The 26,375-nt window shown below is 47.2% G+C and overlaps 1 protein-coding gene across 2 annotated transcripts in view; it reads left to right on the top strand.

The window, feature by feature from the left end:
* The window catches only part of OLFML2B (olfactomedin like 2B), a 116,147-nt gene that overhangs the window by 16,711 nt on the left and 73,061 nt on the right, over positions 1 to 26,375 (top strand). The window contains exons 1-3 of one of the 2 annotated variants that reach the window (XM_074960827.1): positions 906 to 1,133; positions 2,889 to 3,152; positions 23,991 to 24,098. In XM_074960827.1, the coding sequence (XP_074816928.1) occupies positions 954 to 1,133; positions 2,889 to 3,152; positions 23,991 to 24,098 (552 nt within the window). In that variant the 5' untranslated portion in view covers positions 906 to 953. Of the gene's footprint in view, positions 1 to 905; positions 1,134 to 2,888; positions 3,153 to 23,990; positions 24,099 to 26,375 lie in introns of those variants that run through there. The other variant, XM_074960828.1, reaches the window with a different exon arrangement.

The following is a 26,375-nucleotide window of genomic DNA, read 5'->3' as shown; positions in this document are numbered from 1 at the left end:
GGCCACAAAAAGTTAATCCGTCCGTGGCAGTCGGCACAGTGCCTGCCACCCCGAGCTCCTTCACCAGGAGCCATGCTTTGCCGCAAAGGTTCTCTGGGGCTCCTGCATGGATGCTGTTGTGCCTCCCAAGTCTCTGCCAGAGGGATGGGCGAGGGCTCCCCTCTCTGTTCCCTTCCCCTGGTGCCTGTTCTCTCTGTGTCTGTGCAGGGGAGCCACGTGCCACGCTTGAGGTCAGGGCCTCGGGCACAGCCTCTCGCACCCGCTCCTTCGTTAACCCATATAGTCCCTCTCCTCCACTGTGGCCTGCCTGGTGACGGCAAGCTGGCTGGCACAGCTAGTGTGGGGACCGGCTGCCACTGGCCTGTGGGTGGCTAGGGAGGGGTTCCTGGCTGGACAGAGCTTCCATGGGAGTGAGGTGCGGTGGCAGCCCCAGCCCGTCAGTGCCCCCGTGCCCGGGTCGCCCCCATCCCTTGATACAGGGCTCTGGGAGATGGCACCCCAGCGGGGGAGGCGGGGAAATGGGCTCACTGCCCTGGGCTCTGCTGAGCGCCCTCTGAACGCTGCCCCGAACTGCCGGCTCCGGTGCACGGCACCTGCCCGGAGTGAACGGTCGGCCACTGGGCGAAGGGGCTCAGACCCTTGGGGCGGGCGCGGGATCCCCAGCTTCCAGGCGCCGGTGCCAGCCGCTGGCCCGGGCTGCTCCTCCTCTGCCCCTGCCCCGGCCGAGCGGAGACACAATAGCCAGGCTCCTCCTCCCGCCCCCTGCCCTGCAGCCGATCCCAGTCAGCCGCCAGCCCGGCGCGCTCCGTCAACACTCGCTGCGCTAGCGGAGCCCTGCGCCCTCCCCGGGGGACATGCGCGGCGCGCCCCGGCAGCGCCCCTTGCCGCGCACCTAGCCCGAGGGAGCGGTCGGAGTCAGGGTCTCCGCTGCGGCCGCCCTGCCCGCTGCCCCCATGGCTCAGCCCCTGGTGCTGCTGTGTTGCTGCGCTGCGCTCGTGGCTGCGGGCAGGGGCGCTCCCCCGACTGCGACCCCCGCCCGGCCCGGCCCGGCCCGCACCTCGCAGCCGGAGGGGGTCCCAGAGGAGGAGCCCCTGCAAAACGAGGCGGACAACCAGGAGAACATCTTATCTCAGGTAACCTCCCCCAGTGTGCAGAGCCGAACTGCCCTGGCTCCAACCGGGCTTGGGGATCCCTCGCCAGGAAGCTGCGAGTGTGTGTGTCTCTCTCCCGGCTCTGCACAAAGGCGCTGGGACTTGGCCCTCTGGTGCCAAGTTTCCCTAAAGGACGCTGGCGCTTTAACCCCTCCAGCACCGCTTGCTCTAAGGCAGCGGTTCTAAAACTGGGGGTCGGGACTCCTTAGGGGGTCACGAAGTTATTACATGGGGGGGGTCACGAGCTGTCAGCCTCCACCACAAACCCCGCTTTGCCTCCAGCCTTTATAAAGGTGTTAAATATATAAAAAGTGTTTTTAATTTATAAGGGGGGTCGCACTCAGAGGCGTGCTATGTGAAAAGGGTCATCAGTACAAAAGTTTGAGAACCACTGCTCTAAGGTGAGGCTCCCAGCAAGGCAGCGAGTGGCTAAGGGAGAGCCAAATTCCTGTGGCTTTTACTAATCTGAACTGTCTTGCCCTCCCGCTTTGGGAACTGGATTAGTTATGGGAGCTGAGAACAGGAGAGGTTTATTATTCTGATTATTGCTGCATATAGTTAATTACCAATTCGCATAGTTCATTCCATTCATCCTTTTGTTTATTTGCAACTGCAGCAGAGTAATTGTTCCCTGATCCCTGTGTACAGATGAACTGCTGTATAGGGAACTGGAAAATCAATTCACAGCTTCTCTGTATCATAGAGAAATGATTGAAAATCAAGAATATTCCATGTATGCAGTGTTGGAGCCTGTTGGTCCTAGGATATTAGACAGACATGGTGGGTGAGGTCATATCTTGTATTCTGTTGGTGAGAGAGGCAAACTTTCCAGCTAACACAGAGCTCTTCTTCAGACCAGACCTCCTGGCTGCTCCTGTGTCTGAATGTTTTATACACAAATCAGACCTGAGGAAGAGTTCAATGTAAGCTCCAAAGCTTGTCTCTCTCACCAACAAAAGTTGGTCCAATCAAAAATCTTACCTCCCCCACCTTGTCTCAAGAATAGTGCATCTGGATTAAAGCAGCAAAGTTCAGGGTGTGTTCTCTGTTAGATTTGGCAGATGTACTGTGCAGTATTATCTGTCCTTGGAAATGTCTAACACAGAATAATATTGAAAACATACTGTCAAGTTATTTTTATACTTCAATTTCAAGACTGATTTCTGTGAATATCCATAAAGGAAACCTGTGGAATTGTAGGAGACTATTCAAAATTATATATTACCAGGAAGTATATGGGTTACGTTTATGCATTATTCCAGACCACGCATTGACTCCCTTAACTCCTAAAACCCCCCGAAGTAGGGCACCTTGTATGTAGTTGCAAAGAATTCAGTGGATTAACTCTGATGGAATATTTAATATAATGTATATTTAATATACTGATGGAGTATTTAATATAAAATGTGGTGGCTCTGTCCCTTTGTTTAAATTTAAATTTTGCCAAACCCTTTGTAGATAAGGACTGTTTGGGCTTGAGCAATTTCTTTTCCAACGGTGAAAGGAAATACCCCACCAGAAATCCCTCTTTCCCAAATAGCTAAGTAGCAAAAAACCAAGCACTCGAAGAAATGTTAGTCAGCAATTTGTGTAAGCAGTGACCTATTTGTGTAAGCAGTGACCTATTTCTGCAAGGTTCAGAGTGTCTGAGCCTTTCTCAAAAACTTTACAAAGCAAACCAAAAGTAAAATCTTATGTTAGGAGCAAACTGATGCATTGTGATTTTCTTGTGATTAGTTGCTAGGTGACTATGACAAGGTGAAAGCAGTGTCTGAAGGCTCCAACTGTCAGTGTAAGTGTCTGGTCAGACCTCTGGGCCGAGGCGCCTGCCAAAGGATTAATGAAGGCACTTCCAAAGCAGAGGATTTTTACACCGTAGAAACCATCTCTTCAGGGCCCGATTGCAAGTGTGCCTGCGTGGCTCCACCTTCTGCTCTGAACCCTTGTGAGGGGGACTTCAGGTTGAAGAAGTTGCGGGAAGCAGAGAGCAGTGACTTAAAGGTATCAGTATAGTTCCTTTTCAATGGGAGGGCAAGTTTGCAGAAGACCATGTGCAGCTGAAGCAGGCTTGGCTTGCCCTTTGTAGGTTCAGCCCCGGAGGAAGATCCGTTATAAGGTGTACAAACCTAGATTGATTACCTCAGCTGGAAAAGCTGCTGCTAACACTTTGGTGCCAAGTTTTGGCTGTGATAATGTACAGGAAGCCTCAATTACATGAGGGAAATTGTTGCCACCAGCTAGCAAGTGTTAAAATATCCACAGACAAAAGAGAGGCAATATTTTCCTGAACACTATGTACAGCATAGTTCCTATCCACACAGCAGTGATTTTCACTTATTCAGTGTAGAACTACTGCTGACATCTGTGGAAGGAGCACATGCAGACATGAGCGGTGGGTATCTTAGGCCAGGGAAGACCCCACCCATGCTCTGCCCTGAGACCCAGCTCCTGCACTTCCCCCATGGCCCCGCCCACACTGCTCCTCTTCCTGCCCTTGCTCAGCCTCTCCCAGAAAGCCGGCTGGGGCTAGGGTGAGCGGGCTGGCGCTCAGGCTGGCCAGAGTGGCTGGTGCGTGGGCCAGCTGGCAGTGGCCCGGGGCTCAGGGCAGCTGGGGCAGGGCTCCTCTGACCACAGTGCGGGGGCTCAGGGCTCCACTGGAAGGGGAGAGGGCAGAAGGGATGGGGTAGGGACGGGTCCTTGGGCAGAAGGGGTAGAGCTGGGGGGTACCCTCCCTGAATGGAGGGCTCACGCGCTGCCCATGCATGCAGAAGAGTACAGAACATGCAACAGATCTGAAATCTGCAATGTTGAAAAGATATTAACAAGTGGATTGGAGAGGAGAATGTTGCCCTGAAAGCACAGAGCATCCACAGCAGATGTTGCCTATTCCAGTCTGAAATAAAATCCAGTTAAAAAGAACTGGTTATAAACTTTGCCAACTCATCATAACATCAGTAGTATAATTTAAAACTCTCTTTTTCTGATCTTGTTGCACTTTAATTACCTAGTACTTTTTTACAAATGTTATCTCTTGGCTGCTCTTGTGTCTGCATGTTTTATACACAAATCTAGCTTAAATGAGCCATAAGGGAGTGATTTTAAATGAACACACCACAGTGGTTTTACTCCTAAAGTTGACACTCAATCCTTAAGTCACATTGTTTTCTCTGATTGCTATACCTCTTGCAATGTGAAATTCTCATTTGCTGCTCTGTGGATTCAGAGACACAGAATGAGCTGAGCCAAGGATGGCGTGCATATTTGTCACTTGTCATTAAAATACTGAATGGGGTTACATCACTTTGTTAAACTGCTGCTCCATTTCACTCCATTGGAGGCAAGTGTGACCCTGGCAGATCAGTCTGTAAGGCATTTTGGGTTCCTTTGGGATGAAGGTTACTACAATGTAAATATAAGATTGATATTGCAGTGAACGATCTTGCACTGGTAGGGGACGGAATAGGTGAATTAACAGGTCAATAGGTCTTTCCCATTTAAAATTTTTGTGATTCTACAGTAACTTATTAACCCTTTCCTTTCCAAATGACATAGTGAAGATCCTTTTATGGACTGAGAACTGGTTAAAAGACAGGGAACAAAGGGTAGGAATAAATGGTAAATTTTCAGAACGGAGAGGGGTAACTAGTGGTGTTCCCCAAGGGTCAGTCCTAGGACCTGTCCTATTCAACGTATTCATAAATGATTTGGAGAAAGGAGTAAACAGTGAGGTGGCAAAGTTTGCAGACGATACTAAATTGCTCAAGATAGTTAAGACCAAAGCAGACTGTGAAGAACTTAAAAAAGATCTCATAAAACTAGGTGATTGGGCAACAAAATGGCAAATGAAATTTAATGTGTATAAATGTAAAGTAATGCACACTGGAAAAAATAACCCCAACTATACATACAATATGATGGAGGCTAATTTAGCTACAACTAATCAGGAGAATGATCTTGGGAGTCATCATGGATAGTTCTTTGAAGACGTCCACGCAGTGTGCAGTGGCAGTCAAAAAAGCAAACGGGATGTTAGAAATCGTTAAAAAGGGGACAGAGAATAAGACAGAGAATATCTTATTGCCCTTATATAAATCCATCGTACGCCCACATCTTGAATACAGTGTACAGATGTGGTCCCCTCATCTCAGAAAAGATATACTGGCATTAGAAAGGGTTCAGAGAAGGGCAACTAAAATGATTAGGGGTTTGGAACAGGACCCATATGAGGAGACATTAAAGAGGCTAGGACTTTTCAGCCTGGAAAATAGGAGACTAAGGGGGGATATGATAGAGGTATATAAAATCATGAGTGGTGTGGAGAAAGTGAATAAGGAAAAGTGATTTACTTGTTCCCATAATATAAGAACTAGGGGCCACCAAATGAAATTAATGGGCAGCAGGTTTAAAACAAATAAAAAGAAGTTCTTCTTCACTCAGCGCACAGTCAACGTGTGGAACTCCTTGCCTGAGGAGGTTGTGAAGGCTAGGACTATAACAGGGTTTAAAAGAGAACTGGATAAATTCATGGAGGTTAAGTCCATTAATGGCTATTAGCCAGGATGGGTAAGGAATGGTGTCCCTAGCCTCTGTTTGTCAGAGGGTGGAGATGGATGGCAGGAGAGAGATCACTTGATCATTATCTGTTAGGTTCACTCCCTCTGGGGCACCTGGCATTGGCGACTGTCCGTAAAAAGGATACTGGGCTGGATGGATCTTTGGTCTGACCCAGTATGGCCATTCTTATGGTCTTAGTGAACAGTTATGAACAAGTCTGGGGACTTATCAGTTGGAAGTGACAGAGGAGGAGAATGATCTGGGGGTATTGGTCATTCACAGATTGACTATGAACTGCCAATGAGATGCAGCCATGAAAAAGGCTAATGCAGTCCTCCTAGGATGTATCAGAACAGATATTTCCAGTTGAGATTGGGAAGTGTTCTTACCATTGAACAAGGCATTGGTGAGACCTCATCTGGTATACTGGGTGAAATTCTGGTCTCCTATGTTTAAGAAATATGAATTCAGACTGGGACAGGTGCAGAGAAGGGCTACTAGGATGGTCTGAGGAACTGAAAACCTACCTTATGAGAGGAGACTGAAAGAGCTTGTCTTGATTAGCCTAATCAAACGAGGCTGAGGGGAGCTATGATTGCTCTGTCTATATACATCAGAGGGATAAATACCAGGGAGGGAGAGGAGTTATTTAAGTTAAATCCAGTGTTGACACAAGAACAAATGGATATAAACTGGCCATCAACAAGTTTAGGTTTGAAATAACATGAAGGTTTCTACCCATCAGAGGAATGTAGTTCTGGAACAGCCTCCCAGTGAGGGCAAAAAACCTAACTGACTTCAAAACTGAGCTTGAGAAGTGTCTGGAGGGGATGGTAATGATGAGACTGCCTACAATGGCATGTAGCTGATCTGTGACTGCTAGTAGCAAATATCTCCAATGGCTGGAGATGGGGCATTGAGTTACTACAGAGAGTTCTTTCCGGGGTGTCTGCCCGGTGAGTTTTCCCCACATGCTCAGGGTCTAACTAATCACTATATTTGGGGTCAGGAAGGAATTTTCCCCTGGGTCAGATTGGCAGAGACCCTGGGAGTTTTCACCTTCCTCTGCAGCATGGGGCACAGGTCACTTGCAGGTTTAAACTAGAGTAAATGGTGGATTCTCTGTAACTTGAAGCCTTTAAACCAGGATGGATTTGATTTAAAACAACAACATTATGTATCCTGGATTTTTTTCTTCAACAGCAAACATATAATATTTTAACAAAACAAGCATATGAATTTTTGAATTTAGTTAAACATTCAAGTTTTTTAAAATCAGGTTTGTTTTTGTTAAAATTGTTTTTTATAGTTAAATGAATCATAGAATATCAGGGTTGGAAGGGACCTCAGGAGGTCATCTAGTCCAACCCCCTGCTCAAAGCAGGACCAATCCCCAATCAAATCATCCCAGCCAGGGCTTTGTCAAGCCTGACCTTAAAAACTTCCAAGGAAGGAGATTCTACCACCTCCCTAGGTAACGCATTCCAGTGTTTCACCACCCTCCTGGTGAAAAAGTTTTTCCTAATATCCAACCTAAACCTCCCCCACTGTAACTTGAGACCATTACTCCTTGTCCTGTCCTCTTCTACCACTGAGAATAATCTAGAACCATCCTCTCTGGAACCACCTCTCAGGTAGTTGAAAGCAGCTATCAAATCCCCCCTCATTCTTCTCTTCCGTAGACTAAACATTCCCAGTTCCCTCAGCCTCTCCTCATAAGTCATGTGTTCCAGACCCCTAATCATTTTTGTTGCCCTTCGCTGGACTCTCTCCAATTTATCCACATCCTTCTTGTAGTGTGGGGGCCCAAAACTGGACACAGTACTCCAGATGAGGCCTCACCAATGTCGAATAGAGGGGAACGATCACGTCCCTCAATCTGCTGGCTATGCCCCTACTTATACATCCCAAAATGCCATTGGCCTTCTTGGCAACAAGGGCACACTGCTGACTCATATCCAGCTTCTCGTCCACTGTCACCCCTAGGTCCTTTTCCGCAGAACTGCTGCCTAGCCATTCGGTCCCTAGTCTGTAGCGGTGCATTGGGTTCTTCCGTCCTAAGTGCAGGACCCTGCACTTATCCTTATTGAACCTCATCAGGTTTCTTTTGGCCCAATCCTCCAATTTGTCTAGGTCCCTCTGTATCCTATCCCTGCCCTCCAGCGTATCTACCACTCCTCCCAGTTTAGTATCATCCGCAAATTTGCTGAGAGTGCAATCCACACCATCCTCCAGATCATTTATGAAGATATTGAACAAAACCGGCCCCAGGACCGACCCCTGGGGCACTCCACTTGACACCGGCTGCCAACTAGACATGGAGCCATTGATCACTACCCGTTGAGCCCGACAATCTAGCCAACTTTCTACCCACCTTATAGTGCATTCATCCATTAAATGAAATATTTAAAAAAAAAACAAAACAAAAATTAAATTGACACTATCAGCCAGGTCAACATGAGAAACTTAAAATATTGGCTTCTGCAGCTAACTCAGTCGTCTTCACCTTCATTTTCCTGTTTGTTCATAATCTGGAAAAGAAAAATAAGCTTTCCTGCTTTTTCAGGTCTCAAACGATTTCTCAGTTTGGAATGAATTAGTCCAAAGGAAGAAAATATTCTTTCTACACCACCAGAAGAAGCTACTGCTATTAAAACTGAGATTTTCACTTCAACAGTTTCTGAATCCAAGTGCTTAAGTGACTTCCACCAGTTCACTGATGTGACTTTCTTTAAAACATCATCAGCAAACATATTTCTTGAATGGTTCAGCCTTAGCTCTGAAGTTTATTATGGTTGGCATTATGGAGGGATGATTGCTGGATGTCCACGTCCTAGCCAACTCCTCTTCTTCAGCAGTTCAGGTTTGACCCTGGTACCGAGAATTGAGAATATTTGCAAGAAAATGAGCTGGAGATAGTGCTTGTCCCATTCTTTTTTTTAATGCTTGTAATTTAACTCTGTCGTACATTTCTCTTTTTAAGATCTCACTCAGTTCCTTCCAAATGTCAACACCATCAGCAATAAAACAGCGATTTCCCTGCATTTTGTTCAAGGCTACAGAAATAGGCTTCAGGGTACTCAGCATGGGTTCAACCTTTCTCTTAAGCCCAATGGTGAGAACTTTGGCTGTGACAGTGCCATCTATTTTTTCATGATTTTGTTCACAAAGTGTCATCAGATTTGGCCAGTTCTTGATATAGTGCTCAAAACAGTCCCCTACTGAGTTCCATCGCCTGTCTTGTGGGAGAGTTGGCTTGGTTCCTCCCACTTTTTTCTGAGCAGCTGCTACAAAGTGGTTGTTACGGAAGTATTTTGCAATTTCAACGACATTAGCTTATATTTCTGGAATACCGAAGTCTTTGGCTAGGAGGTACATCAAATGAGCACTGCAACTGTATGTTGTTAGCTTGGGACTCTCTTCTAAATTTCTTCTCATCTTGGATACATTTGCAGCATTGTCTGTGACCAAGTTGCGTACTAAACATTTGAATTTTTTTTCACGGATTGTTATAGCTTTTACTGCTACCTCTTGTAAGTATTCTGCTGAGTGTGCATTTCCTGATGTATCAGTTGTTTCTGTAAGGAAGACATTCCCTTCTTCTGTTGTCACACAACCACATACAACAGGATCATTGTGGACATTGCTCCACCCATCAAGACTCAGGTTAACAATTTCACTCTCTAGACCTTTTGCACACTGCTCAAGTTCTCTTTCATACGCTTTATCCAGCAATTTTCCTGCGACTTCTGTTCTGTTGGGTGGACTGTATCCTGGTCTTAATGACTGAACCATGTTAATGAAGTGTGGGTTCAACGTCTCAATCATACAGAAAGGAGAGTTTGTTGCATAAACAAATGGGGCAATTTTTTCATGAATTACTTCTTTTTGTAATCTGCTGGTTCTTATCACAAACATATCTATGGTTGTTTCTGGATGATGGAGATTTTTTTTTCTTTTTGCTCCAGGTTATATACTGTGGCTATGTGACATACATTATGTGACTGAAGCACTATCATTGGCAGATAACTCTGAAACTATAGAAAATGATGGTGATCTTGAAGGTGGATAGTCTCCAGAATCCTGTATGTTGAGGATGGATTCTCCTAAACAAAATAAGTCAATGCACTTATTTAATTATTATTACCATACTGCTCATTTAGTATTACTCATTGCATTGACTGACACTCAGTACTACTTTAAAGGTGAAATTGTAAAAGGAAGATCTGCCTATTTCAGCTCTTTATTTTTTATCACAACTGCATCTAAAATGATAGTACCTATCTATCTATCAAAAAACTATATTTTTTGCTCAAACATGAGAATTCAAGAATAGTCCAGAAGGAAGACAGACAGTCCTTTAAGAAAGAAGTATGAAATAAAAAAGTTTACCAACCTGAAGATCCTGAAAGTTTAGACATGTTCCTTTCATCATCTTCAGTGCAGCTTCCTCCTGAGAAGGAACACTTCTCATGATGTTGTTTCATTCAGGCAACCAGGCCTTGCATTTCTTTGTTGCACTGTTTGCATTTTTCATGCATGCCTGTTATCCACAGGTAGAGGAACTTCATTAAAATATTCCCAGACTGGGTCTCTTTTACAGCCCGCTGCCATTATAGGTTTTCCCTTCTAGTGAGAGAATGGTATGGTAGATCTCAAATCAATGAAGGCTACACTCAGAAAGACCTCAAGACTTCTGGAATATGCTGCTCATACAGTTTCACTTTTGTTTCTACTGCCTTCTCACATTTATCTCCAGACTACTTCTCCTTGTCCAGATCTATTCCGCCCCCAACAATCTTCTGTTCATTGAACTTTTTGAAACTTTGCACTTTTAGAGAGAGGTAAGGGATTGACTCTGTGTACACAAATTTGCAGAGGGACAATAGGGTTGAGATCTGTTATTTCTCACCTCTATATATTATTTATTTATTTAAAAACATTTTTTGCTGTAAGCATGTTATCTCTGGAAACACTAATCCATAGTTTGAGAACTGCAAAACTAAGCATCTCTGATGGTATCTTCTAGGCTGAGCACTGAGTCCTATTGGGTAGATAGAAAGATTAACCTAAATAATCTATACAGAAGCCCCTAGAACCCCATAAAATTGGGGTCCCTAATCCATGCACTATTGGAACTCATTTACAAAACTTTTCTTAAACATTACATGAATATATTGTCTAATACTATAGAATTAGAATGTGTAATCCCTATTCCATGATGAGATAGGTTTTTTCCTCAAAAAGCATTTTATCAAAAAATCTGATTTAAATAAAAAAATCAGATTTTTTTAATTAAAAAAAAAGCATTGATTTTTTTCCCACCCTGCTTTAAACCATTATTTGAGGACTTCAGTAACTCAGCCAGAGGTTAGGGGTCTATTACAGGAGGGGAAGGGGGGTTTCTGTGGCCTGTGATGTGCAGGAGGTCAGACTAGATGATCATATTGGTCCCTTCTGGCCTTAAAGTCTATGAAACTGTGAGACTTTGCAGCCAATGTCACTGGACCTACAACTTTGCTTAGTAGTCTTCCTATTCATTGTCTGCATAGGCCAGGGGGACCCCTCTCCGAGGAGCTGTTACTGTGGATGGTGTCAGTGCATAGTTAGAACAGTACCCAGTGCATGGATAAGCTATATGTTATCCAGCTTTTTGCACAGTACTATGTTTGGTTTTACATGGTGACTCAGTTCACTGTAATGGCTCCATTACCATGTTTGCAGTCACAGCTCAGACAAAGTGAGAGGTATGGAATCATTATGATGATAAAAGGCAAACCCACACAGGGTCTCTTTGTTTATTGTGAGTTAATTTGAGAGTCAAGTGACAGACCCAGACATTGAAGTTCTCTTTATCCACAGACATGTGCAACAGCAAAATGAGCTTCCCGCACAACATCCACAGCAGCCTGTCCCAAGCCCAGCACTGAGAGCCTGCCTCTAGGAGGAGTTCATTCTCCATGGCTAGTTCAGTCCTTGGCCTCTGCTGAGACTCCCCCCATGGAGGTATTTACAGCCAGTTGTGGTGTGGATACTTGTCAGCTTGGAATGGGCTGAACCCCGCCAGCTCAGTTCAGAAAGATCCCTCAACAGAGTTAGCCAAACATTTTTTTGCTGTAAAAACCAAGCTGCAGAAGTTGTGAGAACAGGCTCTCTCTCACAATGGGCAACACTTCCTAGTGCCAGACAGGCCAGCAATATATAGCCACAGTGTTTCTCTTATTATTGTGACATTTCTTGTCTGAGCGGAAGCCACGCACTGTAAAGCCAGGCAGGGGGAAGACATGCACTTCTGATTTTTAAACTTTCGCCATGGGAAATGAATCACTGAGTCATAGATTTTAAGTCCAGAAGGGAATCACCTAGGCTGACCTCCTGTATATCACAGACCATTACATTTTACACAGTTACCCTGGTACTTCCGAATCCCCCACTTCCCTGGAGAGTTTGTTCTAATGGCTAAATTCTGTCCCTGTTAGAAATGTGGGCCTTATTCTCATTGAGATTGGCCTGGCTTCAGCTTCCAGCCATTGATTCTTATTTTGCCTTTCTCTGCTAGGTTAAAGAGACCTTTAGTATTCATTATTTTCTCCCTGTGGAGGTATTGGTACACCATAATCAAATCACCTCTTGATTTTTTTATTAAGCTGAAGAGATGGAGCTCTTTAAGTCTTTCATTATCAGGCATTTTCTCCAGCCCTCAAATAATTTTAGTGGTTCTTTTTTGCACCTTTTCCAATTTTTCAATATCCTTTTTAAGATTTGGACACCAGAACTGGATGCATAATCCAGGATCAGTCTCATCAAGGCCGTATACAGAGGTAAAATCACCTCCCTACTGCTACTCTCCTGTTTATACATCCAAGCATCACATTAGCCGTTTATCCCACAGTGCCAGACTGAGAGCTCATTTTTAGTTGCTCATCCACTATGACTCCTAAATCTTCCCAGAGTCACTGCTTGCCAGGATACAGGCCGTCCTCCTGTAGTTATGGCTTGCATTCTTTGCTCTCAGATGTATGGTCGTGCATGACTGGATGGCTTGGAGGACTTTTAATGGACTCTACAACTTTTCTTTGCTAGGTCAGTGGTACATATCCAGCCACTATTAACAATGTGACTATCTGATGGCTGTTTGGTAGCTTATGTAAACTCTGTTGATGGTCTCAGTCTAGTTCTCAGTGGAGAGTAAATGCATATCCACAAAGCAGACTGTGTCACAAAAAGCTGCCATGTTATTTAACACAAAGTCTCCCCTGCTGGCAGGCTTAGCAGAGTAGCCACAGAGCCTGGACTGGAAGGACACTGGGTACCACTCAGCTGTGCCTGAGAGAAGCTTGCAGAGAGCTGCCTGTATTAAATGCCATGCTCAGGGGTGTCTGCTGAGCACCTGACTCCCAAAATACAGGGGCGTGGGGAGAAAACTTTTTTCAGAAGCTAAGACGATAAAATTTTGCATTTCTGTAGCATCAGACAAATACTATAAACCTACCTCCCTCCTCACCTCACAGTGACATAGTGAATCTCCACACAATAAGATTTGAAATCATGTTTTCCAGGAGAGGAAATTGAGGCACAGCCAAGTGATTCGCCCAAGGTCATGGAAGGAATCATTGTCAGAGCTTTAACCAGAAGACCTTCCTCCCAGGAATGGATGTTTTCATGATTTTTTCCCAATTCAAAGGGAGCAGTTTTGCAGAGGGATGTAAACGTCCCCCTGCCAGAATGTGAACAGAACTGTTAGAATCTTGTATTACAGACCCCCAGACCATGCAAAACTCATCTGACTTGGCGTTTTTGTTACAAACTCAAAACTCAGCCTAAATTATATGAAACAAATTTCTGTAGTGCATGAATCTTTTGAGGGACTCTGGGCAGTGTATGATTCCTACATGAAATGGGTGAAACACAGCAGTTGTTGCTGAGTTTTACTGTGGGTTTTTAGGACCATTTCAATTAAAAACTCAAAGCAAAGTTTGAGGAGTGTGGATCAGTGGGAATTGGAATCAAAGAGGAAGTTCCTACAAACCATTGTGGCTTCTGCACTCTCCAACTGCACCTAGACTGTAGCAGTGGTTTCAGTAATATGTTTATTATGTGGATACTTGTCCATTAAGACATGTATTGAAGGGTTTCTTCAAGTATGTCAGCAACAAGAAGAAAGTCAAGGAAAGTGTGGGCCCCTTACTGAATGAGGGAGGCAACCTAGTGTCAGAGGATGTGGAAAAAGCTAATGTACTCAATGCTTTTTTTGCCTCTGTCTTCACGAACAAGGTCAGCTCCCAGACTACTGCACTGGGCAGCACAGCATGGGCAGGAGGTGACCAGCCTCCTGTGGAGAAAGAAGTGGTTCGGGACTATTTAGAAAAGCTGGACGAGCACAAGTCCATGGGGCCGGATGCATTGTATCCGAGAGTGCTAAAGGAGTTGGTGGATGTGATTGCAGAGCCATTGGCCATTATCTTTGAAAACTCATGGCGATCATGGGAGGTCCCGGATAACTGGAAAAAGGCTAATGTAGTCCCATCTTTAAAAAAGGGAAGGAGGAGGATCCTGGGAACTACAGGCCAGTCAGCCTCACCTCAGTCCCTGGAAAAATCATGGAGCAGGTCCTCAAGGAATCAATTCTGAAGCACTTAGAGGAGAGGAAAGTGATCAGGAACAGTCAGCATGGATTCACCAAGGGCAAGTCATGCCTGACTAATCTAATTGCCTTCTATGATGAGATAACTGGCTCTGTGAATGAAGGGAAAGCAGTGGACGTGCTGTTCCTTGACTTCAGCAAAGCTTTTGATACGGTCTCCCACAGTATTCTTGCCAGCAAGTTAAAGAAGTATGGGCTGGATGAATGGACTATAAGGTGGATAGAAAGCTGGCTAGATTGTCGGGCTCAACGGGTAGTGATCAATGGCTCCATGTCTAGTTGGCAGCCAGTATCAAGCGGAGTGCCCCAAGGGTGGGTCCTGGGGCCGGTTTTGTTCAATATCTTCATAAATGATCTGGAGGATGGTGTGGACTGCACCCTCAGCAAGTTTGCAGATGACACTAAACTGGGAGGAGAGGTAAATACACTGGAGGGTAGGGATAGGATACAGAGGACCCTAGACAAACTGGAGGATTGGGCCTAAAGAAATCTGATGAGGTTCAACAAGGACAAGTGCAGAATCCTGCACTTAGGACGGAAGAATCCAATGCACCGCTACAGGCTAGGGACCGAAAGGCTCGGCAGCAGTTCTGCAGAAAAGGACCTAGCGGTTACAGTGGACGAGAAGCTGGATATGAGTCAACAGTGTGCCATTGTTGCCAAGAAGGCCAATGGCATTTTGGGATGTATAAGTGGGGCATTGCCAGCAGATCGAGGGACGTGATCGTTCCCCTCTATTCGACACTGGTGAGGACTCATCTGGAGTACTGTGTCCAGTTTTGGGCCCCACACTACAAGAAGGATGTGGATAAATTGGAGAGAGTCCAGCGAAGGGCAACAAAAATGATTAGGGGACTGGAACACATGAGTTATGAGGAGAGGCTGAGGGAACTGGGGATGTTTAGTCTACGGAAGAGAAGAATGAGGGGGGATTTGATAGCTGCTTTCAACTACCTGAAAGGGGGTTCCAAAGAGGATGGCTCTAGACTGTTCTCAGTGGTAGCAGATGACAGAACAAGGAGTAATGGTCTCAAGTTGCAGTGGGGGAGATTTAGGTTGGATATTAGGAAAAACTTTTTCAGTAGGAGGGTGGTGAAACACTGGAATGCGTTACCTAGGGAGGTGGTGGAATCTCCCTCCTTAGAAGTTTTTAAGGTCAGGCTTGACAAAGCCCTGGCTGGGATGATTTAATTGGGGATCGGTCTTGCTTTGAGCAGGGGGATAGACTAGATGACCTCCTGAGGTCCCTTCCAGCCCTGATATTCTATGAAAATACCAATTCATTTCACCCTGAGCCAAAGCTGACGGGGGGAACGTTTCCCTGTGGCTGGAGGGAGGAGGCGTGTGAGAGACGGGGCGCAGGGCCGGAGGGAGCAGGTGTGTGAGAGACTTTGGTATGCAGGGCCAGAGGGAGCATGCGTGAGAGACGTCAGGGCTCGGGGCCGGAGGGAGTAGGCAGGTGAGAGATGTCGGGGTGCAAGGCTGGAGGGAGCAGGCGTGTGAGAGATGTCGGGGCGCAAGGCTGGAGGGAGCAGGCGTGTGAGAGATGTCGGGGCGCAAGGCTGGAGGGAGCAGGCGTGTGAGAGATGTCGGGGCACAGGGCTGGAGGGAGGAGGTGCATGAGAGAGGTCGGGGCTCGGGGCCAGAGGGAGCAAGCATGTGAGAGATGTTGGGGTGAGGGACTGGAGGGAGCAAGCGCGTGAGAGACATCATGGCTTGGGGCCGGAGGGATCAGGCATGAGAGAGACATCGGGACGTGGAGCTGGAGGGAGCAGGTGTGTGAGAGACATCAGGGCATGGGGCTGGAGGGAGCAGGCATGTGAGAGACGTCGGGACACAGGGCCAGAGGGAGCAGGCATGTGAGAGACGTTGGGTCACGGAGCTTGAGAGAGCAGCCGTGTGCGAGACAACGGGTGCAGGACCGGAGGGAGCAGGTGCGTGAGAGATGTCGGGGTGTAGAGTTGGAAGGAGCAGGCGTGTGAGAGACGTTGGGGTGCTGGGCCAGAGAGAGTAGGTGTGTGAGAGACGTCGGGATGCAAGGTTGGAGGGAGCAGGCACATGAGAGATTTCGGGGAGCAGGAGAGAACTGGCATGTGTGAGCGTTGTCGGGGTGAGTGTGTAACGAAGCGGCCTTTGGCGGGACACTACTGAGAGTATCAATTCGGGACAAATTGCATAGAGCAGTGTAGTTACAGCGCAAGGCTGGAGGTCCTTTGCACACCAAACCAGCCAAACAGAAAGGACTCCAGTTTTACCCCACTGGCTAACCAGAAGTCATACAAGGAATTCCCTTAGACACTCCAGTTTCCCAGTATCGCCACCAGCACCACTCCTTATGGGGATGATGGTTATGAAAACCAATACCCCAGTAAAAGAAAAAAGGTTATTTTTTCCCGATCCCAAAGGACCAAGCCCCAGACCCAGGTCAATATACAAGTTAGATCTTATCCACAAATCACACTGTTGCCAATCCTTTAGAATCTAAAATATAAAGGTTTATTCATAAAAAGAAAGAAATATGGATGAGAGTTAAAATTGGTAAAATGGATCAATTACATACAGTAATGGCAAAGTTCTTGATTCAGGCTTCTAGCAGTGATGGAATAAACTGCATGTTCAAATCAAGTCTCTGGAGTGCATCCACAGCTGGGATGGGTCATTCAGTCCATTGTTCAGAGCTTTAGTTTGTAGTAAAGTTCCTCCATAGGCAAGAAGGAGGAATCAAGATCAAATGGAGAAGATGCAGCTGCCTTTTATAGTCTCTTACCATGTGGCCTGCCCAGCCAAACACAAGCTGCCCAGCACATGGCTTGAAAGCCTTAGAGTCCTCTCCGTAGGCATGCCCCTGCATGCCTTGCTGAGTCATAAGGTGTATGTGCCTTCTCTCAATGGGTCAATTGTATATGTAAGCGGGAGAATAGTCCCGCTATTGTGGGGAACTTTCCTGGCTTCTGCACTACCCCGGTGAAGTGGGCTAGCGAAAGGATCTGAGTCCTATCTCCCACTTCCTTTACCCAGTGGTCTCCCTGCCCTTGAGGACTCCCCTTCCACTCTCCTGTCTGGCAGAGTCCTCGTAACCCCAACAAGGCTGGGCCCAGGATTCCTGGGGGGCTCGACCCCCAACCCTGCTGTGGTCACCTAGGACAGAGGCTATGGTGTCCCCACTCCGGGGTACTCTCTCTGCACTGGACACTTCTCTGACCCACTGACCATTACATACAATTTAAAGCAAATTCAAGTTATTTAATCAACAATTAATTTTAAAAAGAATAAGGAAAAACAGGAATGGTTAAAGGAAACACATCAACCCGCTCTGTGGCAGGGAACATCACAAACAGTGTCTCTGGAATGTCAGGGCAGTTCACAGTCTGTTTCTTGTAAGTCCCAGGCCTCCTGCTCAGGCCCTGGCTGTGCTGCAGGGATGCTGTGGGTTGGACGCTTGCTCTGGTGGTGGCCACGTGCTCTCAGGCTCTAAGTGGTAGGACCCTTCTTCCTAGTGTTGCCCCCCCCGTTGGGGTTACGATCCAAGCCTGGCCTGCAGAGCCTCTTGGCTGAGGTGTCTCCCTGTGCTGGGCCCGCTGCCCAGAGTCCCTCTTGCTCTCCCCAGCTGCTCACCACACCCAGCTCCGGACTGCTCCAGCCCCACCTCCACCACTCTGTCTCAGCGCTGCTGCTGCTCTGCCTCCAGCTCCCTGGGCTGCTTCTTTGGCCTCTCTGCCTCTGGTTGCTACAGCTCTGCTCCCAGGACAGGTCTGCTCTGCGGGCTGCTTCTGTGACTCTGCTCCCAGCACTGACCGCTTCGTGGGCTGCTTTTCTGGCCCCTCTGGCGCTGGTTGCTGCAGCTCTCCTCCCAGAGCAAGTCTGCTCTCTCTGGGCTGTGCCTCTGGCTTTGGGGCTGCAGCTCTGCTCCCAGGACAGGATCTGCTCTCTCTGGATCTGGCACAGCTCTGCTCTCCAGCTCAGCTTGGGCCCCTGCTTTCTCCTTAGCTTGGCCCCCCTCTGTCTGACCTAGGCAAATCCAGCTCACATGGAGGACGGGACCTCCCTGGCCTCCTGACTCCCTGAGTAGCCCACCCACCCTGTCATTCAGGCTGACCTGGAGCATTGGCCTCTCCCCATTGTTCCTGGGGGCTGTCAGTCTCAGGGTCCTGATTCCCCATCGACCCTTCCCCCTTTCTAGTACTGGGAGCTAGCAACTAAAACACCCCCACTGAATGTTAGTAAGGGGGCAACAGTCCCCTTACATATAGCTGATGGTCCTTAATGGGCCATCAAGCAGGCTAGGCAGTGCTGATGCCAAACTGTCTGGAGTGTCAAGCAGAAGTACAGCACAAGTTTGAAATACAGACAGTATAGAACCAATACTTATAACTTTAAATACAAAAATGATACACACATACAGACAGCATAATCAGAACCAGCAAATCATAACCTTTTAATAGACACTTTACTTAACCTCCTTTGTACAAGATTTGGTGCAACTATAACACCTTGGTTGCAACAATGATCTATACAGTTACAGTTCATGTCGATAATGTCACAGAAGGGCTGGAGGGAGCTCGTGCATTAGAAATGTTGGGACGCGGAGCTGAAGGGAGCAGGCATATGTGAGACTTCTGGGTGCGGATCTGACAGAGCAGGCGTTTGAGAGATGTCAGGGCACAGGGTGGGAGGAAGCAGGCACATGAGAGACCTTGGGGCTTGGGCCCAGAGGGAGCAGGCATGTGAGACACATCGGGGCGCGGGGCCGGAGGGAGCAGGCGTGTGAGAGACGTTGGGGCATGGGGCAGGAGGGAGCAGGTGCATGCAAGAGACCTTAGGGCATGGGGCAGGAGGAACTGGTATGTGAGAGATGTCAGGGCACGGAGCTGGAGGGAGTAAGTGCATGAGAGATGTCGAGGATTGGGGCCAGAGGGAGCAGATGTGTAAGAGAGATGGCTTCCGGTGCCAGAGAGTTGGCGCATGTGAGAGACGTCGGGGCTTGGGGCTGGAGGGAGCAGGCATGTGAGAGACATCGGAGCACGGGGCCGGAGGCAGCAGGCGTGTAAGAAACCTTGGGGCAAGGGGCCGGAGGCAGCATGTGCTTGAGAGACTTCGGGGCCGGAGGGAGCAGGCATGTGAGAGACATCGGACGTGGGACTGGAGGGAGTAGGCACATGAGAAATGTCGGGGCATGGGGCTGGAGGGAGCAGGCATGAGAGAGACATTGGGCAGAGGGTTGGTGGAAGCCAGCATGTGAGAGACGTCGGGGATCTGGACTGGAGGGAGAAGGCATGTGAGAGATGTTGGGGCGTGGGGCCGGAGGGATCAGGTGTGTGAGAGATGTCGGGGTGCGGAGCTGTAGGAAGCAAGCACATGAGAGACTTCTCGCCCAGATCCGGAGCAGCAGGTTCGTGAGAGACATCAGGGCTTGGGGCCAAAGGGAGCAGGTGCATGTGAAATGTCACGGCACGGGGCTGGAGGGAGCAAGCGCATGAGAGACATCAATGTGTGGAGCTGGAGGTATCAGGTGTGTGAGGGATGACGAGATGTGGAGCTGGAGGGAGCAGGTGCACGAGAGATGTCAGGACTCGGGACTGGAGGGAGCTGGCAAGTGTGAGATGTCATGGCATGGATTTGGAGGGAGCAGGCACTTGAGGAACCTCAGGTCATGGAGCTGGAGGGGACAGGCATGTGAGAGACTTTGGGGCATGGGGCTGGAGGAAGCAGGCATGTGAGAGATGTCAAACTGTGGGGCCGGAGGGAACAGGTGTGTGTGAGAGCCATCGGGTCGCCGGGCTGGAGGGAGCAGGCATGTGAGACACATCGGGGCATGGGGCCAGAGGGAGCAGGCCTGTGATAAACGTTGGGGCGTGGGTCAGGAGGGAGCAGGTGCATGCAAGAGACCTCGGGGCGCAGAGCAGGAGGAACTGGCATGTGAGAGTTGTCAAGGCGTGGAGCTGGAGGGAGTAGGTGTGTGCAAGAGACCTCGGGTGCGGGGCCAGTGGGAGCTGGCATGTGAGAGACATTGGGGCACGGAGTTGGAGAGAGTTGGCGTGTGTGAGAGATGTCGGTGCGAGGAGCCAGAGGGAGCCGGTGCATTAGAAATGTCGGGATGCGGAGCTGGAGGGAGCAGGCTGTAACGATGCTGCCTTTGGTGGGACACTTCTGAGAGTATCAGTTCAGGACAAATTGCTTAGAGCAGGGTAGTTACAGCCCAAGCCTGGGGTTTCTCCACTTCTAAGGCACACCAAACCAGCCAGACAGAGAGGACTTTGGTTTTACCCCACTGGTTAACCATAAGTCATACAAGCAATTCCCTTAGACACTCCAGTTTCCCAGTATCACCACCAGTGCAACTTGTTATGGGGACGAATGGTTATGAAAACCAATACCCCAGTAAAAGAAAAAAGGCTCTCCTGATCCCAAAGGACCAAGCCCCAGACCCAGGTCAATACACAAATCAGATCTTACCCACAAATCATGCTGTTGCCAATCCTTTAGGATCTAAAATCTAAAGGTTTATTCATAAAAGGAAAAAGATAAAGATGAGAACTAGAATTGGTTAAATGGAATCAATTACATACAGTCATGGCAAAGTCCTTGGTTCAGTCTTGTAGCAGTTATGGAATAAACTGCAGGTTCAAATCAAGTCTCTGGAGAACATCCACAGCTGGGATGGGTCATTCAGTCCTTTGTTCAGAGCTTCAGTTTGTAGCAAGGTTCCTCTGGAAGTAAGAAGCAGGATTGAAGACAAAATGGAGGGGTTTCCAGGGCCTTTTATATTCTCTGCCCTGTGAAAGGACACCCCTTTGTTCTTACTGTGGAAAATCACAGAAGCAAGATAGAGGTTGGAGTCACATGGGCAAGGCACATGTCCAAGCATGACTGAGTTTGCAGTCCGAGGCCATTGTGTACATGTTAGTTTGAACGTTCCCAGGAAAGCTCAGATGTTGATTGGAGTCTCCCAAAGTTCATTGTCAGTTAAGTGTTTTTTGTTTGGGCACTTACTGAGAATAGGCCTTTCTCAAGAAGCTGACCAAATGCTTCACTGAGGCTACTTAGAATCAAAACACATTGAGATACAACATAAGAACATAAGACTGGTGATACTGGGTCAGACCAAAGGCCCATCCAGCCCAGTATCCTGTCTGCTGACAGTGGCCAATGGCAGGTGCCCCAGAGGGAGTGACGCTAACAGGTAATGATCAAGTGATCTCTCTCCTGCCATCCATCTCCACCCTCTGACAAACAGAGGCTAGGGACACCATTCCTTACCCATCCTGGCTAATAGCCATTAATGGACTTAACCTCCATGAATTTATCCAGTTCTCTTTTAAACCCTGTTATAGTCCTAGCCTTCACAACCTCCTCATGCAAGAAGTTCCACACGTTGACTGTTCGCTGAGTGAAGAAGAACTTTTTTTTATTTGTTTTAAACCTGCTGCCCATTAATTTCATTTGGTGGCCCCTAGTTCTTATATTATGGGAACAAGTAAATCACTTTTCCTTATTCACTTTCTCCACACCACTCATGATTTTATATACCTCTATCATATCCCCCCTTAGTCTCCTATTTTCCAGGCTGAAAAGTCCTAGCCTCTTTAATGTCTCCTCATATGGGTCCTGTTCCAAACCCCTAATCATTTTAGTTGCCCTTCTCTGAAGCTTTTCTAATGCCAGTATATCTTTTTTGAGATGAGGGGACCACATCTGTACACTGTATTCAAGATGTGGGCGTAGGATGGATTTATATAAGGGCAATAAGATATTCTCTGTCTTATTCTCTGTCCCCTTTTTAACGATTTCTAACATCCCGTTTGCTTTTTTGACTGCCACTGCACACTGCGTGGACGTCTTCAAAGAACTATCCATGATGACTCCCAAGATCTTTCTCCTGATTAGTTGTAGCTAAATTAGCCTCCATCATATTGTATGTATAGTTGGGGTTATTTTTTCCAGTGTGCACTATTTTACATTTATCCACATTAAATTTCATTTGCCATTTTGTTGCCCAATCACTTAGTTTTATGAGATCTTTTTTAAGTTCTTCACAGTCTTCTTTGGTCTTAATTATCTTAAGCAGTTTAGTATCATTTGAAAACTTTGCCACCTCACTGTTTACTCCTTTCTCCAGATCATTTATGAATATGTTGAATAGGACAGGTCCTAGGACTGACCCTTGGGGAACACCACTAGTTACCCCTCTCCGTTCTGAAAATTTACCATTTATTCCGACCCTTTGTTCCCTGTCTTTTAACCAGTTCTCAATCCATGAAAGGATCTTCCCTCTTATCCCATGACAACTTAATTTACGTAAGAGCCTTTGGTGAGGGACCTTGTCAAAGGCTTTCTGGAAATCTAAGTACTTTATCGTCTTTAAGTGCTCCTTTTGTATCTCGATCGTCCAGGGGCCCCACTGGTTGTTTAGCAGGCTTCCTGCTTCTGATGTACTTAAAAAACATTTTGTTATTACCTTTTGAGTTTTTGGCTAGCTGTTCTTCAAACTCTTTTTTGGCTTTTCTTATTACATTTTTACATTTAATTCAGCAGTGTTTATGCTCCTTTCTAGTTACCTCACTAGGATTTGACTTCCACTTTTTAAAAGATGCCTTTTTATCTCTCACTGCTTCTTTTAGATGGTTGTTAAGCCACGTGGCTCTTTTTTAGTTCTTTTACTGTGTTTTTTAATTTGGGGTATACATTGAAGTTGAGCCTCTATTATAGTGTCTTTGAAGTGTCCATGCAGCTTGCAGGGATTTCACTCTAGTCACTGTATCTTTTAATTTCTGTTTAACTAACCTCCTCATTTTTGCATAGTTCCCTTTTCTGAAATTAAATGCCACAGTGTTGGTTTCTTCCCACCACAGGAATGTTAAATGTTATTATATTATGGTCACTATTTCCAAGCGGTCCTGTTATGGTTACCTCTTGGACCAGATCCTGCGCTCCACTCAGGGCTAGATCGACAGTTGCCTCTCCCCTTGTGGGTTCCTGTACCAGCTGCTCCAAGAAGCAGACATTTAAAGTATCGAGAAATTTTGTCTCTGCATTTCGTCCTGAGGTGACATGTACCTAGTCAATATGGGGATAATTGAAATCCCGCACTATTATTGAGTTCTTTATTTTGATAGCCTCTCTAATCTCCCTTAGCATTTCGTCATCACTATCACTGTCCTGGTCAGGTGGTTGATAATAGATCCCTACTGTTATATTCTTATTAGATCATGGAATTACTATCCATAGAGATTCTATGGAACATGTGGATTCATTTAAGATTTTTATTTCATTTGTGTTGGTCCTGCTTTGAGCAGGGGATTGGACTAGATGACCTACTGAGGTTTCTTCCAACCCTAATCTTCTATGATTCTATGATTCTACATAGCCAATATTCATAACTTCAACTACAAAATGATACACACCTACAAGCTTTGGCCCCGCTGGGAAAAGAAGCATCCAGGGGGCGTACGGAACTGCTGGCTGCTGAGGAGAGGGTTCGTCAGCTGCAACAAGAAACTGCTGGACTTAAGCTCCAAGTCAAAAAAGCAATGGAAGAACAGCAGAAATTGTATCATCTTACAAGTCCAGTTTATAACAATGTTGGTTTGTTGTATTACTCTGAACAGTTGTCTGTGCTTAACCAGTTTTGCTATGTTTTACAGCTATCCTCAATCATAGAGATGCTAGAAAGTGCTTTCTATGGCTTAGACCTTCTAAAGTTACACTCAGTCACAACAAAATTGGTGGGCCGAGTGGAGAAACTAGAGGAGGTAAGATGAGATCCATTTCTTTTTCTTTGGGTTGTTTTGTTAGAGACAACATCATGCAAAATGACATGGCACCTAATCATTTGGCATCTGGAGCCAAATCATGGTGTTCCATTCCTTGTGGGAGAACTGGTAATTAGCCACCATTTCATTTAACTTTGTGGCCACTGTCATCATGACCTATGGCTGGACACTTGGAGAAAAGAGATCAAGGGGTAACATTTTCAGAAGTGACTTAGATATTCAGAGATCTTTAGGCACCTAAAAATGCAGATAGGTGCCTAGGAAATTTTGGAAATCCTACTTGATGCCTAGCTGCATCTTTAGATGCCAAAAGGTCTTTGAACATGTGGTCAGTAGCTGCCTAAGTTCCACTGTCTTTCACTGAGGCTTAGATTTCTAAGTGCCTAAGTCACTTTTGAAAATGGGACTTAGGTTCCTAAATCATTTAGGTGCTTTTGAAAATTTTACCTGACCAGTGTTGTCAATTTTCACAAGTCTTGAGATATTTCATACTCTTCTTAAAGCCCCAGTTCCTGGAGTCATGTGATTTTTGTGAGGATCTCAGCTTTCAATTCAAAGAAGAGTAAGACCTCGTGGTTATGAAGAAAAGCTTGGAAATGTGACCTGAGTGGGTAACCTAAAGTTTTAAAGACTAAACAATAAGAATTTCAAATGTTTTATTTTTGAAGAGCTTCATGATTTCTTGGGGCTTGACTCGTGGTTTTAGAATACTGGGGATTGGCCATGCTGAGCCTGTTTGTAGTAATCCATATGTGTGGCGGAAGCTCACATTTTAGCCAGGCACAAACATGTATGACATCTTGCAGCTTAGTCAAGGCAGGTCAATGAGAAGGGTCTCTCAGAAGAGGATGCAGGGTGGGAGGGCGATGCTGCATTTATGTACCCTGTGACTCATGTCCTGTATGTAGTGTTTAATGTTTAGTCCAGTAACAAAAGGGTTAATTATCTAAACTGGAGCCAGTGTGAGCTGCTGCTAGGGTTGCCAGGCGTCCGGTTTTCAACCAGAACGCCTGGTCGAAAAGGGACCCTGGCGGCTCTGGATGGCATGGCTGACCAGGCCGTTAAAAGTCCGTTTGGCAGCGTAGCAGGCTCCCTGCCTGCCCTAGCTCTGCATGGCTAACAGAAGCGGCCACCAGTTCCTTGCCTTATTGGGATCCAGGAAGTGGGTGGGCGAAGCTCGCCCACTGCTAAAGGATCCCCCCCAGCCAAGGGGGGAGATCCACAGGACCTGGGAAACCAAATAATTATAGAGGACAACTCATGAACAACAGGGACGGGAGTGCGGTCAAAGGGTCAAACGAAGGGAACCGGACGGGGACACCGAGCAGAGAACCCCGGACAGCACCCACCACTCCTCAAAGGCGTCAAGGGAGTCAGTGGTCGCCGCCCAGAGGAACTCTGCCCGGAGGCATGAACGGACAGAGGAGTTCCTTGCGGCTCCTAGGTGCATGGGCTGCCAGGGAGGCTGCACGCGCTCTCGCCGCCCTGAGTGCTGGCTCCACAGCTCCCATTGGTTGGGAACCACAACCCGCTTGCTGCGGGCGCAAGCACAGTATGTAGAACCTCCCTGGCCATGCATGTGCCTAGGGGCTGCAGGGACCTGGCGGCCGCTTTCTGGGAGCCGCGGTAAGCGCCGCCGGGACCCCGCACCCCAACTCCCTGCCCCAGCCTGGAGTCCCTTCTCACACCCAAACTCCCTCTTGGAGCCCGCACCCTGCACACCCACAACACCCTGCCCCAGCCCTGAGCCCCCTCCTGCACCCCAAACCTCTCATCCCCGACCCCACCCTGGAGCACTCACCCCCCTCCCGCACCACAACCCACTGCCCCAGCCTGGTGAAAGTGAGTGAGGGTGGGGGAGAGTGAGTGACGGAGGGAGGGGGGATGGAGCGAGCAGGTGCGGGGCCTCAGAGAAGGGGTGTGGCCTTGGGAAAGGGGCAGGTCAGGGGCAGGGGCAGGGGTATTCAGTTTTGTGCAATTAGAAGGTTGGCAACCCTAGCTGCTGCCTCCATCTTGACTCGAAGTGCCTGAGAAATGGATGACACAGTGCTCCCTTTAGCAGTGAATACTGTCCTGGGTTTAATCCAACTGGAGCTGTGCTAATGAGCCGTGTGCTCATGTTCAAGCTGGTTGTAATGGGGCATCTCTGTCCCCATCCTCTGATGCCTAGAAACCACTCAGACTCTCCAGTGCGTGGCACCGCCATGTTGTTTATTTATATTCTGGCTGGAGAATTTGGTTGGTCCTATTGCTAGG

Source organism: Natator depressus, chromosome 8, assembly GCF_965152275.1.
Source record: "Natator depressus isolate rNatDep1 chromosome 8, rNatDep2.hap1, whole genome shotgun sequence".
In the NCBI taxonomy this organism is placed as follows: domain Eukaryota; kingdom Metazoa; phylum Chordata; order Testudines; family Cheloniidae; genus Natator; species Natator depressus.
This window is presented reverse-complemented; position numbering and strand designations above follow the sequence as displayed.